General features: G+C 32.7%; 1 protein-coding gene across 2 annotated transcripts; it reads right to left on the reverse strand.

The window, feature by feature from the left end:
• Positions 1-1,935: 1,935 nt before the first annotated feature.
• LOC149728134 (glomulin-like) lies at positions 1,936-10,860 on the reverse strand. Of its 2 annotated transcripts, XM_089889025.1 has the most exons (14): positions 10,644-10,778; positions 8,350-8,387; positions 7,994-8,207; positions 7,519-7,690; positions 7,170-7,290; positions 6,916-7,027; positions 5,619-5,827; positions 4,758-4,845; positions 4,246-4,447; positions 3,654-3,783; positions 3,036-3,212; positions 2,650-2,767; positions 2,286-2,356; positions 1,936-2,182 (listed from the first exon to the last, which is right to left on the reverse strand). In XM_089889025.1, exons 3-14 carry the CDS (start codon positions 8,169-8,171, stop codon positions 2,099-2,101), a joined length of 1,662 nt encoding a protein of 553 aa, XP_089745151.1. In that variant the 5' UTR covers positions 8,172-8,207; positions 8,350-8,387; positions 10,644-10,778; the 3' UTR covers positions 1,936-2,098. The 2 variants fall into 2 exon arrangements, with proteins under 2 accessions (XP_089745151.1, XP_089745150.1); XM_089889024.1 differs by lacking the exon at positions 8,350-8,387 and having other exon boundaries at positions 10,644-10,860.
• Between the last annotated feature and the right edge of the window lie 4,955 nt (positions 10,861-15,815).

The raw sequence follows: 15,815 nt of genomic DNA on the forward strand, positions 1-15,815 counted from the left end.
TAGCCTATAGGTAACATGGTAAAAACTAGGGCAGGAAAAAGAATGTTTAGACTTAATTTTCAAAGCGTACAGTATTATTTCGTGTTAAACGTATATCCCTATTTGTAAATACACTTATTGATCAAAATTAACAATGATTTTAAACTGTCCCATCTCATCCTGTGTGTTTTTGTATTCGTAAAATTTCACCTGTTGTGCGACAACTCCTCGTGTGTTTTATTGTATTTTATTACATTGATGTCAATTAATAAAGGAATGATAGTACTAATTCGTGGTATTACCCAAGATTTTGGAAATATTTGGCAATATGTGCTTAAGTGTCCCATCTTCCCCCATTGTACTCCATTACCTAATTATTGCGTGATAACGGGTTGTCAAAATTTTTGAAAACAAACGTTTTAAGCGAAGACAATGTCAACCAGTTTAAATTTACAGGTCAACACATGGTACAGGAGTTGTACAAAACGTATTTACACATATTCTATACCAATCACTCAATCCTCATACGACATATAAATAAAAAAAAACTGTGGGGCGAGAAACTCTGTCTACTGTAGCCTCAATGTAATTTTGTGTGTTCCAGTTATACATAGACTTCTAGTTAAGTTTTATCTTAATTATTGTTACAGGTAATAGGCCATTTTGTCACCGATTTGGCAATTTTATGTTGGAAGTGCAATTCAAGAATGGAGACGGTATAGAACCCACGCACCACAAAGTATAGTTCAGAAAGAAGCTTAGTAATTCATTAATCATGGTTTTTGACATCTGTTGGCAACGAACCTTCAGTAAAAAGGTAATATTTTGTTGGGTGATGCGACTACATTACTATTTTATTATGTAACGGCTTAAAAAGGTAACTGTACAGTTTTTATAAAACATTTTTTTTGAATTCCTTAGGGAAACATAAAAAAAATTGTTTTTTTTTGTTTTTTTCACATAAAAAATGTAGTTGTACTGTTTTGAACTTAGTTGGACTGTTTTGAACTGTAGTTGTAGTGTTTTGAACAAAATTTTTTTGCAAAAAAAAATTGTTAAAAAAACTAATGTTAAAATTTTTTTTTTTAATAAAATTTTAATTTTTTATTGCTTAAAACAAGTAACAGTACAGTTTTAATTAAAACATTTTTTAAATTCCTTTGGGAAACATGAAAAAAATGATTTGTTTTGGTTTTCGCATAAAAATGTAGTTGTACTGTTTTAAACTTAAAATTTTTTCGAAAATTTTTTGCAAAAAAAAAAAAAAATTGTTGTAAAAACTAATGTTAAAAATTTTTTTTAATAAAATTTTAATTTATTGTTGCTTAAAACAAGTAACTGTACAGTTTTAATTAAAACATTTTTTTAATTTCTTTGGTTACAGGCAGGCGCGCTAACCAATTTGCCACAGCAGATCGGCGCCGCGGTTCTAATAACAAGATAATGTATGAAAAAATCTTCCAAATTTAGTCACTTGGAGATAATTTATGAGAAGTGCGTGCGAAAAACAGTACAGCAATACCCAATTTGTAGCAAAAATGTAAACTTTATCAATAGTTGATATCAATTTTCTGTTATTACAAATCTACAAGTTGACATGTATTTGTAGGATACAACATTTCAATTGATGTTCAAACAATACTAGTTATTGTTTAAACAATACCAATTGTCTCGCAATAATACAATGTAGGTAACATTTTAAAAACTATAGATAGCAGTAGGGTAATGAAAAGAGTATTTCAACTTGATTTTCAAAGCGGTAATTAATAAGTAATGATAGTACTAATTGGTGGTATTACCCAAAACCGTCATGTATTTAATTTGGCAATATGTGCTTAAGCGTCCCATCTTTTCCCGCTCTACTCTGTTTTTATAAGAAACTCTAATATACATAACCTAAAACATTTTTATAGACAGAAGTAACATGTTCGTTACCTACATAGATGAATGAGTAAATTATGTTTTCGCAAAAATATTTGAAAATTTAATATTTCGGTTATGACCATTGGCTACTGATAAAGTTAAAACAGTTGTATACTTTTAAATATTAACCGACATTAATATTTAAAACAAAAACAAACACAGGTTAAAATAAATATATTGTTTAAAAGGCACATTTTTAGGGATTCTTATCAATAAGTTGCTGTACTCTGGAACATACTCCTTGCATGATATCAAAACTAAGAATTGCTGCGTCAACCACCTGTTAAAATAGATCTGCGGTATGATATGTTTCATTACACAAGTTTAGCTTAAATGTTAAACTCATACTTTTCTACATGTGTAAATTATGAAAGTAGCTTTACCTCCTTTCTTTTCTGAGCAGGAAGTGCCGGAAAATCTAAACCATTGACATAAAAATCTGGGCTCAGTGAAGCTGGGAAAAGTGGATATAAGTTAGGAATATTCATGTTGAAGGACATACCAATAAAAAAATTAATTTGTATATGAATAAAGAATAGAGGGCCACAAATGCAATCTAAGGGTACCATTACTCCAGCGGTTAGAATTCGCACAATTTTTAAATGCTGTGTTTTTATGTACTAGTTTTGGAGGTTGTTTCATTCTTTAGAAACTCTGGTGAAACCCTTAGATTTAAGTTATGCTATTTTAAACAATCCTCTTAATGTTAAAATATAAGATTATATAAATAATCTAAACAAATAATACTTGGTTTAGTCTGATTCTGTAATTCATCCCTGTAATGCATTGCAGACAAGTTTAGACCGGTTCGTATTGGTTTGATGTAGCTCACTTCATATCTCTTCACACAAGACCAAACACCAGTCTATAAAAAATGTATGAAACAGGTGTGATTATCTACCAAAAAGTACTATAAAACCTATAAAAGCAAGTGTAGAAAAATCTTACAGGCCAGGATTTTATGAAAATAGTTGATTACAAAGTCAGATAATAATGACAAACAAAAAGTTGGAACTTATAGGTAAAGTTATTGTTGGGATGTGTCACGTGTGCCAGTGTTGATCATTACCACAAATTTAGGAACGTACTTCATTTATTAACAAAGTGATATCTCTGCATTCATTCATGCTTACCAAGTTTTTTACATCTCTCAGGAGCAGAAATCGTAGAAGATTAAGTCCAGACATCACCAGATCATGCTCCTGAAGAAAATCGGAATCTGAGCCATTTGAGAGAACGAGAACTTGATCAAGGATTGCTGAAAAGCGAGACTCTGAGATAAATACTTCAGCTCCAGGTGGGGGATCATCCTGTAGAAGAAATATTAACAACATGGTTTGGAAACTATTCACACTTAATTTGAAGCTAAACAGTGAGCTAAAAATATAAAAAAGTATTATGTAAAAGAACTATTTGATCCGTGCTGATCTGTGACCTGTGCTAGATATACCATGGGTGTCATGTTGCATACACTTTGTACTAGCTTACGATTTATCACGCTTCACGCATAACTTTGTGGGTAATTGTGTTTCATTTTTTATGCATAGCTGACAATTTAGGCAACCCATGTCTTGCCCAAGGACACATACGCCCACAATGGTGGCAGTGACAAGCCTTGAAACCATTACCACTGGGTTAAAGGCATGCAAGCTAACTAACTGTGCCATAGCACCGGATTATTAGGAAAACAAGATCACCAACTATGCTTGAGTACAAAGCAATGTTAAGATTGTATCCAATGCTTGTCTTACCTGCAATATATCATTCAGTTTATTTTTGAAATATTGACACAAGTAACCTTTTACTCCGTAATGTTCAGTAACAGAAAGTAAACGTTCCAACAGATGTGAGCGATCTATCCACACAAACTTGTCAAGAAATCTAAACACAATTAATTACACGAAGATTAAATTCACATCTATATACCGATGCATAAAATTGCTTTGATTTTATTGTTATAGTATTATTGTTCTAACAGGACAGGGAAACGGAATTTTGTGTTTAAATTTGGTGTGCTGTAAGTATTTAGTAACCCGACTTTTTTGTGTCCAAAACACTCCTGCTTTAGGATATCATTATTTGTATTTGAACCAGTTATGTCACATGTGCTTCTTGTTAAGGGTAAGGGGCAACCCTATCTCTCACGATAAGTAACTGTGTACAAGAGATCTTCTTAAAGCCATACCTCGAAAGTGGCAAAATATTTTTATTGAAATTCTCTTTACAGGGTACAGTTAATAAATTTTTTTCTTCCGTTACCCTGAACAAAAAAATATCTATTACCTATAATAAAACATGCAAATAGAATATATCAACACACGGAAATAGTTTAAAAAGTTATACTTAGGAACCAGCTGTATGGCCTTTTGCCGAAGAATTGTGTTTGGATTATGAACAGCAATAGACACTGCTGTTAAGAAGATTTCCATCACAGGTTGTTTTATTGAAGTGGAATTCACCAAGTTGATGAGATTGTAGGTTAATTTACTCCAGTGAAGCGCAAATGGATCAAGTTTGTTGATGATGCAGCAGAGCATCTCAAGACCTTCACACAAATATTCTAAATCACTTAGTTTACATTCATATATCATGTTGTGTATTTGGCAGGTTTAAATTAATAACCTTTGCCTAAAACAAAGAACTAATCAGCCAAACTATGTTTAAATTGAGTGCAACATCACCCCTTATATTGGGTGTTAATTGTATTTGCCAAAACCCAAGGGGCCAAGACAAACACTCCCCCATCGACAAATCAGAGACAAGCTTGCACACCACACTAGTCACTAACCACTATGTCAGTTACTCAGCAATTTGTTTTAAGAAAAGCAGACAAATATTCAAAAAAAACAATTTACCTTTATAAACTGTGGTTTCGTTACTTGATTTCAACAATGTGAGAACAGAATGAAAACAACACGTAAAATTAAACAAAGGGTTAACAACCTGTAAAACAAACTTAATAAACATGAGAGTTGAGGAAAAAGGTTGGCTGCATTGAATTCTACTCACTACTGGGATTAAGATACGTAAGTAAGAAAAAACTGTGTATAACTCCACTACCACTATCGCCCCACTACGTAATACGTATTATAAAAACATCCTTATTTTTTCTCCTAACTATTTATTCACATCAAATAATTTGTTACACTAACCAACAACACAAAGTCACAAACAGAAATAAAAAGCTAAACATTTTTTGGGGTGTGCCGAAGTTTTAAATGCTTGCGCTAATGACATCACCAAGGAGAAAGAGTGAACAAGAATATGTTCCTGTTTAGTGAAAAAGCTGTGCTAATTAAATTTATACAAAAAACGTGGCTAAGGATTATACACCACCTTTTAAAAAGGCGGAACACAGGCAGATAAAAATAAAATAAATAAATATATTAGTTGCAATAGAAATTTTTATTTAAAAAAATAAAAATTTCAAATTTTTTGGTTTTATTTAAAAAATAGAGTACAGAAAACTGGCTACTTGTAACTCCCTGGCGATGCAGTTTCGCAAGCAATTTTCCAAAGAACAAAAAAACCAAATATTGGCTTGTTTTTTTATTATCTTTAAGTTGCTCAACTTTCTTATTTTTTATATTTTTCGCTGTCGCCATCCCCTTTTATAGCAAGCACGTGCAGGCTTCATAAAAGAGGAAGCCCAGCCACCAGCAACCACATACCTCAAACCTAAATTTAACAGCATATAAAAACTATTCTATACTCGCCTGAGTACAACTATCGATATCCTGATGTTTCACGTATACGAGATAGAGGTAACATCCACGTGCCAACAAAGTCTTATCTTCATCATTGAGCTTTGTTTCAAGCATAACAAATTTTTCCCACATTTCATCACACAACAAACACCAAGGTCGACGAACTTCATGGATATAATTAATAATTTTGGAGCATACAGTGGCTTTGTTGACAGTATCTGTACAAAAAAAATTACATATAAATTTACATACATATATATAAATGTATAAATATATATATGTAATATACCTAGAACCCAATTCATAGTAATGCTAGAACAAATAACCATGAAAACACTGATAAACCAAATAGTGAATACCAACACACTTAAAAGCAATTTTAAACAGGCTAATTCAAACTTTAAATAGGCTAACCCAAAATTTTTGTTCATTTTTATTAACTTGTTACAAATTACTAAGCGAATAGCATCATTACAAAAGTAAAACTGCTTATCTTTTGCGAAGCTTTATTCCTGCTCGCAAGCGTTAGGGTACCTTGATAAGTTGGTCTGTTAAAATGAAGAGAAATAGTGGCGTCACTACTTCTTTGATCGGTAATAGGTAACCACAGCTTTGACTGTGTCTTGTACAACATGGTTGACACATGTTTAATTAATTTTGTTTTTTCCTTGAGTTTTGTTAAAACGTTTATTTCAAACTTCATTGCGCCCGTCAACCAATACAAAACTGTTATGTGTTCGATTGTGATGCAAATAGGTTTTATGTTGCGCAATTACAAGTTTAAAAGTTAGATATTGCATTGCAAACAATATTGTGACTCAGAGAATTAAGTGGGATAATGCGCAATGCTGCACCTTTCAGTTGAACAACTTAAATATGTTCCAGAAATAGAGTGGCACTGCTGTATATATTCATGTTGTTTACCTTAGCCAAGCGCCCAAGCAGCATGTTTATTACTAAATAGTAAGGATTCACACAGGGATTTATTGCATCATAATAGCCATTCTTTGACCTGGTAATTAATTACGACGTAATAACCATCCACATTTTGATTATTTGCGTCATAATAGCGGTTGTCCTCTTGAATATTTAGCATGCAGGTGTTTGAAAACAAGTTGGATATTTGCCTTTTCACGCACGTAAGTAAAATATACATTGCAAAAAAAAACGTTTGCAAAAACAAAGTTATTGCTTTTATAGTCTTGTTTAATTGTTTAATTTTTTTTTCGCAACCTCTGTGTTTTTTAAAAATCAACGCCACTAACAACAGTATATTGTTTAAATAGGATTAAATCATAGCACTTACCAAGACTGGATGCTGCAAAAGTTGATTTGATACAATTTGGTTTACAACTGTTGCACATATTTTGTTCTTCTACATTTAGTTGAGAAAGTCGTTCCAACATACAACAATAAAACTGAAATACAGGTTCGGTTTAGCAATAATAAAACACAAACATTAAGCTTGATACAGATCATACAGATTACTAAGTGTTTAATTATTTCATATTTTTGAAAACTAATAAAAGAAATGATACTGTAGTATAGTATTAAACATACTGATAATGGTTCTGCAACTATTGACTCCATTAAATTTTCATCAGATTTTTCAACTTCAGTTAAACTTTGGATCAAAACTGACAGCATTGAATTTGAAATGTCTATGCATTTTTCAACATACCTATAATGGGGAAAAAATATTACGTTAGCTCTGATTTTGTGGTCATGAATGTAACAAAACTGTGTAGGACAAATTGGTCCGACTTAAAGTAAAATATCAGGTACGAATTAGCTTGGCTGCTTGACCAAAATAAATTATAAAAGATTGTATTTTATGCAGATATATACAGCTAACAACTTAAACTATTATACATAGTCTAACATAAAATTTATTACAAACATCTGAAACCTTAAAATTTTTGATTCTTCCAATGGTTGTTCACATTTCTCCGTTGGGTCATAGTTTTCATACTTTGGTAGGTTGAGGCTGTCACAGTAGTATGTAAGTGAGGAAAACGTCATGCTCATATCATAGCATTTGTTCTTCAACGTGTTGTTAGATTTCATTAAGTTTGTGCACACTGCATTAGAAAACTATTTTAAGATGAAGTACTTTTCGGGACAGGAACTATTCAGCGTGAAGGTATCTAAAAACCCCAGCCTTAAAAAATCACAAGTTTATAATAAAAAATAAAGTTTAATAATTTATATGTTACAAACTTGTGCTACTCATGAATCATTTCCACATATTCCTAGCTCATAGAGTGTTTGTCTGTTACATTTATGTAGCGCTAGATCCCTTATATTTCTCTCTAACATTTTTTGCAACTGTAGTGCATGAATAATGGGTAAACACCTGCTACATGTATGTATTGAATATATACCTACACTCAACGATGGTATGAGAATTTCAACCAAGCGCAGTTCAACCATTGGATCAAATTGTTCTAGAATTCCAAATATTAATTCTCGTGCATTTCCATTTTCAGATATGACGGCAAAAATGTCTTCTACTGTTTGTAAACTTTCATCACAAACTTGATGTTCCTTAGCATGACTCATCAATAAACTGATATACTCCCACGCATTTTCTTGTAACTATAATTTTAATTTATTTACAGGACATTTAGAATATACATGTGGTTAATGAACATTATAATATAGAAATTAAAAGAGAACAAAATTTAAGTGACATAAGAACTGATGAAACATTAAAGTATTTGTGTAAAATATTACTAACTTTTGGCAGAGTGATAGATGTGAAAGGTAAATGTGTACCTGGTGGACGATGGTAGAAACATAACATGTTACAAAGTAATGGGGATATTAAACCTAAATGCCAATTATAAAAAGTTACATTAAAAAAGAGCAGTCAGCTATAAAACTGTTTGCTCAAGCTACTTCAATATACAGCAAATAACTGCTTTCATAATAAGTTTATTACAAAATGTCTTCTCACAATAAAAGGTTTGGCAAACCCCATACGGAATTTTTTTCGTTAAATTTTTGTTTGAGTAATTTTTGTTTTACTGAAAAAATACTTAGCACAAAATAAAGTTTAAAAAAAAATAAAGTTAGAAGGTAAGCCAAATAAATGGAGTTTTCATCCCAAAAAAGATATATTCTAGGATTTTACCCCAAAGATTTTTATTACTTGACTGTACATGGTATTTTGGCAATTGTATTAATAATAATACACTGGGTAAAAGAAATTAATTACTATTAAAAGAAAAAAAAAAAATTTTTTTGCGCATTTGTTGTATTTGTCCCATGAAATATAACAGTTAAACTGTGAAGTATTATTGAGTAACAATGCCTTATTAAAATCAATGCAAAAGCTAAACAAAATACCTGTACGGTTTGCGTTCTAGTTTACCCTTAGTTGTATTTTGCACTTAATGTAGTCGTAGTTTAGACTTCACGTGCGTCGTAATTTAAGTTTCCCGTGCGTCAGGGTTTAGCCTTCACAGGCGTTGTGGTTTAGCCTTATTGTGCTTTGTGGTTTAGCCTTCATGTGCGTCTTGGTTAAGCATACACAGACATTTTTTGCCCCCTTAAGATTGGCTACAAAGTAAAAAAATCGACGGTTTACAACTTGAAAAAAATTTTCTTTTATTTTTTTACCCACCAATCTTAATTTTTTTTTTAGTAACCATAGAAATTCTACAATCTTTTTTGGACATCAATATCAAGGTTTGATGAATACTGTTCCTCCAGACTAAAATATTTTTTTTAGTTTATTACTTGGGGAGAAAATCGAAAGTTTATGTTTTTTTGTTTTTATTACCCCACTTGTCTAACCTACTTTCAGTTAACATGGTGTAATGTCGCAAGCCCTATGTTTTTATAAAATCGACGCCACTGAACTATAAGATTGTGAAGACATAAGATTTTCTTCATCTCTTTAGATATAAGACAGTGAGATTCAGGCTTGGGTTCAGATCACATTTGCGTCCAATCGTGTTATAAAGAATGGAACATGTTATACCAGAGTCATATAAACACATAGTATTTCAACTGCCAACTTTATGTGTCCAAAAGACAAAAAGCGACTAATAAAAGTGACTTTCACAATGGGTACAAACTCGTGAGGTTTCATTTGCGTTTACATTTGGAGGGACAACATAAAATAGCTTAGATTTATCATATCGAACATTTTTTGCAAAAAAATATATAAAATCACCCATATTAAATGAAAAAAATGTCACAAACAAACGCTTTTTAATCCCTTTTATAAACTTTTTTTTTTCGAAATAGAAAAAAAATACATACGACTTATTATCCGAATGTCACTCTCTTCTTTTCACAAGTGGGCGCTGTTATTAAGTTTAAAATTAAAAAAAAACGCGTTTTATTATTTTTTGTGTGTGTGTGATTGGCACGAGTTAGGGGTTGGGGGTTAGGGGATTAGGGATTTAAGTTTTATGTCTGTAAACTGTAAAACTTACTGTTAGTAAACGATTTTTTTATAAAATATTGAAATACTATACCAATACACGTTTTATATGTCACAAAAACGACGTTTTTCAAAGTCCTCAGAAAATAATAAAAAAAAAGAGCGCCCACTTGTGAAAAAAGAGAGTGACATTCGGATAATAAGTTGTACGTAAAACAAATTACCCATGTTTTTTACACTTTCCAAACCTAGTGTTTGTTGTTTACTATTTAGTCCCAGTTTTTCTGTAATTTACCATAAAAACAGGCATTTTTCCTGAACCGACTCTGTTATTATGGACACAAATTGGAGTTTAATTTGCCTTTTATGTAACAATAAATGAGTTGGACTACTCGATATTTCTATGGCTCCGAGTTAACCAAGTTAATGCACACAAACACACCCTGCATTAAATTTAAGTTTGTCAACAGCTGGTTTTTGTGTTTTAAACATTCAAAAACAAATTTAGTTCTAGTCCATGAGAGTCACAGTTAAGGCTTAGTAAGCGTTGTGTTGAACCCTTACGTTCCTGGTTCGTATAGGAGCGGGATTTTTCACTATAGCTCCAACAATTACTAAATAGTGTAAATAGTAAATACCTTTGATTGATCAATTTCCTTAATGAAATAGTTATGTAGTTGTGTAAAATTATCTTCGTTTATAAACGTCTTCAAAAATGCTGTTTCATTTTCGTCCACGGACATCGTTGTTTTTTATTTTGTATAGAAGCTCTATGATAAAATAAAATTACAAAGTCGATTTTACCAAAAATGAAGCAACTCGAAATCGCCGCGTAATGTGACGTCATACTGGAGAACTCAGTAAAGTGTTGCGCAATTCATTTAACTCGATTTTATTACAAATTTAAAATTAAGAAAAACCCACTTCCGATGGCGGATATTCTATGACATATATAAGGGGTCCCTAATAAAACTACGGGTTGCAAGTGGTTGCAAACGGTTGCAGATATTTTGTTTGTTTTGACTAGAAACGCTACGCGGCCACGTCCAATATAATATTGAATATATGTCAAATGACCATACGAGTTTAACAAGGCAACTTTTGGTCCGATACCTCGAACCATAAATAATACATATACGTATTATCTATGCTCGAACGGATTGGTCAAACAAAATTACACGGTTGCTAACGATTGCGCGCGGTTGCAGGCATTTTGGTTATTTTGATAAATCGTATGGCTATTTGACATCTGTCGGATGTGGCCGTAGTGTAGCGTATCTGTTTTATTTAAACATTAAAAAAATATGTAAAATAGCAACAGTATAATTTGAACAGGTAAAAAATGCGAAATAGTAAGGTGCTATTGTTTAATGCTGGCTAAATCATTGTAAAGCGAAGAAACTTTTTAGTTTGCATGTGCGAACGATTAAACTAGTTTCATAGCTTCATAAAACAACCTTGAATTTTTCGTACAATTTGATTTTGTCTCATAAAACTAGTTTTAGTTTTTGTAAAAAAGAACACCGAGATATAAGCATCAAGAAAATAGGCAGGGGTCAATGTGACTTTAATTTGAGATAAAAACAACAAAAAGTATCGGTTTAACGTTATATATATGAAGTTTACATGGCAAAGAAACTAGCACAGCCTGTTAAATTCGGTAGGTTAACTGCAAGTTGCAGAATACCGCTAATGTAAATATGTTTCAGTTTAGAGTCCCATCTTCCCCCACATTGTAGTTTTGTATGTTTTCATTGCCAAACTTTTAAACGTTCGCTTTTAATTTAGTGATTTAAACCTCAAGGGATATTCAACTATAAGATACCGATATAATAAAAAGATAATATTTTGAAAATATATTCGATATTTGGTCATTTGCACTTGGTGATAATTTATGAGAAGTGGCTTTATGAGAATACCAATTGTTATGCAATAATATAATGTATAAGTAACATGTTAAAGGGCCTAAACACACCCCACGTCACTTTTATTTTTTATGGTAAATTCATAAAGCGACCGTTTTATTGATTCCAAAAATACTTTGCTTATTAAAATTGGTCCAGTATAGGCGGAGATATTCGTCCTCAAACAGTGATCTCTAGCGCTATCTTTTTTTTACTACGAGCTCCGTGATTGTGACGTAGGAACGTACTAGTCACGTGACTGATTCATTCGTAAAAGCAAAACCTGCGTTTTTTTGTGCTTTTTTGCGTTTTTTTTGTTCTCTCGTTTTTCGCTGAAAACACTGCCTCTCGCCTTTCTGAATGAGAGCGGCCACGCTTCAACAATTTTGTGACGTGTTTGTCACGTGGGTAGTACACTTCTCAATTTTTTCGCCACGCAACTTTCAGTTTTTTGAATTTCACGGTGTATAAGCTGGAATATCTTTGGTCGATTAAAGCGGAGTACAATTGGGGTGTGTTTAGGCCCTTTAAATACTATAGCAGTAGGATAAGAAAAAGAATGTTTAGACCTACTTTTTAAAGAGTACAGTATTATTTCGTGTTATTTACGTATATTCCTATTTTCTAAATACACTTAATAATTGAAATTACCAATGATTTTTAACTGTCCCATCTTATCCCGTGTGTTTTCGAATTTGTAAATTTTCACCTGTTGTGCGGATCGCTGAATAAGTTCTTGTGTGTTTTATTATATTTTATTAAATTGTTGTCAATTAATAAAGGAATGATAGTACTAAATCGTGGTATTACCCAAATAACGTCATCTATTTTAATTCTGGAAATATTTTCCAATATGTGCTTAAGTGTCCCATCTTCCCCATTGTACTATTTTTTTAAATTGCCAAAGCGGAGACTTTAGTAATAACGTTTAACGAACTTGTTAGGTTTTGTTTGCAATTTACGTTTGTGCGAAGGCGTAAAATATAAGTTTTATTTACTTTATTAAACATCTTTGCGAAAAATATATAAAATTACCCATATTGAAAGACAAAAAAATGTCACAAATTCACCGCTTTTAGATCTCGTTTTTGACTTTTTTTGGTACAGAAAACAAATGTTTTAGACTTTTATTTTTAAGTCCAGGTTACCCTTTAAATCAGTGGTTCTCAACCGCCGGTCCGCATTAACTTTTCTGCCGGTCCACCAAATATATATTACAATTTTATTTCTCAATTGCAAAATGCGAGATGTTAAGGTCTTGTCCATTGATTAAACAAATAAAACATCATATTTCAAACTGATTTAGAACTTCGCCAGTTCTGTAATTTGCGGTACTGTGACGTAACATAGAGCTTATGGTCTACTTTGGACTTTATCGTACGTCACAATAGTAATCCGTTAGCTGGTGGCCATCTAAAATTTTAGTTTCAAAGTGTTCCTTAGGTCTTACTGATATCCCTTGTCTAATTTATTTTTTGAAAAAACTCGGGCGTTCGCGCAAAATCCTTCTGCGTCTTCGTATTTTCCACACGAGCCCTCATGAATTGCGAAAAAATAAGGCTATAATCTCCGGTAACGTACGTAATATATCACTATTGTGACGTAACGTACCGCGATTGTGACGTAGTAAATCGTTAACCTTAAAGGGCCTAAACACACCCCAAATGTACTTCGCTTTAATCGATAGAGTGTGTTTTTCTAATTCCAACGACACCTTACTTGTTTTAATCGGTTCTGTATAACCAAAGATATTCCAGCTCAAACACCGTGAAATTCAAAAAAATGATTTGAAAGTTGCGTGGCGAAAAAAATTGAGAAGTGTACTACACACGTGACAAACACGTCACAAAATTGTTGAAGCGTGGCCGCTCTCATTCAGAAAGGCGAGAGGCAGTGTTTTCAGCGAAAAACGAGAGAACAAAAAAAACGCAAAAAAGCACAAAAAAACGCAGGTTTCGCTTTTACGAATGAATCAGTCACGTGACTAGTACGTTCCTACGTCACAATCACGGAGCTCGTAGTAAAAAAAAGATAGCGCTAGAGATCACTGTTTGAGGACGAATATCTCCGCCTATACTGGACCAATTTTAATAAGCAAAGTATTTTTGGAATCAATAAAACGGTCGCTTTATGAATTTACCATAAAAAATAAAAGTGACGTGGGGTGTGTTTAGGCCCTTTAAGCAAGTCAGGCGAATAACGATGACGAAGCATGTGTGCCCAAGGGCCACCGCTCCGCAAAATTTATTTTAAAAGTTCGCAAGCTAAAAAGGTTGAGAAACACTGCTTTAATTAAATTACTCGGAAAATCTTGCTTTTTCCCTATACCTACTGTGTTATTTTGGGCACAAAGTGACGTTCAATTTGTCTTTTACGTAACAATGGGTTGGACTAATGAATCGGTATTTACGTAACAATGTAACAATGGGTTGGTAAAGAGAGCACGTGTACTTGTGATAAAATGCCACGGTGTCGTAATATATTCGTTCCGATTGATATACTTGTACCGGGCGCTATTGCGCATGCGCCGAGACGCTACTGCGTATATGCACAGCAAAGTCCATATGCACAGTAGCTCGAAACAATTACAATGACCACCCGGTCCAGATTTATTACAACCCTCCATTGAAAACGTTCCAGACAAGATCTTTACACGTTAAAACTTTAGTTTTTGATTTAAAGTCATCTGAACTGAGTTGTTATGTTATTTGTAGCCTAGAAAAAGTAAGTAGCCTACCACTAACAAATTTATTTTATGCTAGTTCAATAAGCACATTTTACTTATAATTTACAGGTGCCGTTAGACCCGGAGCCATAGAAATAACGAGAAGACCAACCCATTGTTACGTAAAAGACAAATTGAACGGCAATTTGGGTCCAAAATAACACAGTGGGTATAGGAAAATGCATGTTTTTTGGTAAATTACAGAAGGACTTGGACTAAATACAAATTTAAAGGTTAAAAATAGTAAAAAACATGTGTTATTTGTTTTCATTAAAAAAATAGAACTATAAGCGGTTGATTTGTGACATTTTAGTCATTTAATGGGGGTAAATTTATATATATATTTTCGCTTGGTAAGGTAAATAGAAAAAAATGCTTGGTAAGGTAAATAGAAGCTGTTTTACGACTTTCCACAAAATGAGAACACAAACAAAATTCTAACAAGTTCGTTAAAACCCATTGCCAAAGTCACCGCTTTTGCTCTATTTTGGACACACAAAGAAGTTAGACTACTCGGTGTTTATACGACTCTGGGTGGACCAAGGTGATTCTAGAATACAAAATGTATAGCGGCCACTTGCGATACCTTCTACGCGTGCTACTAACATACAATTTGGGCACTGTACCAACTAGACTCACAGAAATGAAAAAAAAACAGTAGAACGCACAACTGCGCAAAACCGTGATACATTCTTTTTTCTATTCTTGAAGAATGCATATTTACCAACCATTTTTAAAACGTCACGTGCCCAGTTATTAGAGCTTAGCTATCTTGTTTGCTTTGTATACTATATACCAGGAATACTTTGGTGCATTCGATCTAACCAAAGTTAGTATAGACCAAGTTAGGAAACGGATTGTAAAACAAAGAGTCTTGTTATCCATTGTCGCGCGTCTATGACGTCATAGACGCCACCATTACGGAGCCCACGGCATAGCATTTTATCATTGCTGGGTGCTGTTTTTCGTTTAAATATTGCGATTTTTTAAAAACCAAGCACTTCTGCGCATAAAAATGGCTTTCTACTAATGTTATATCTTATCACAATAATAAACCTCACAAAAATAATCAACTTTTATTGAACACTCAATCGATTAAAGAGTAAAAAAAACAGAAAATATCAAGTTTACTAACCAAAAACATAAAAGGACATGTTTAAAATATAAAAATACAAACAAAA

Source organism: Ciona robusta, chromosome 11 (genome assembly GCF_009617815.1).
Source record: "Ciona robusta chromosome 11, ASM961781v2".
In the NCBI taxonomy this organism is placed as follows: Eukaryota; Metazoa; Chordata; class Ascidiacea; order Phlebobranchia; family Cionidae; genus Ciona; species Ciona robusta.

Bases quoted from the DNA above. Each gene is read 5' to 3' on its own strand.
- LOC149728134 (XM_089889024.1), bottom strand. From the start codon at position 10,748: ATGTCCGTGGACGAAAATGAAACAGCATTTTTGAAGACGTTTATAAAC. The intron at 7,028-7,169 runs GTATGTTTAATA...CCTGTATTTCAG, and splicing joins TAGTTGCAGAACCATTATCA to TTTTATTGTTGTATGTTGGA. The intron at 2,768-3,035 runs GTAAGCATGAAT...CATTTTTTATAG, and splicing joins TGAGAGATGTAAAAAACTTG to ACTGGTGTTTGGTCTTGTGT.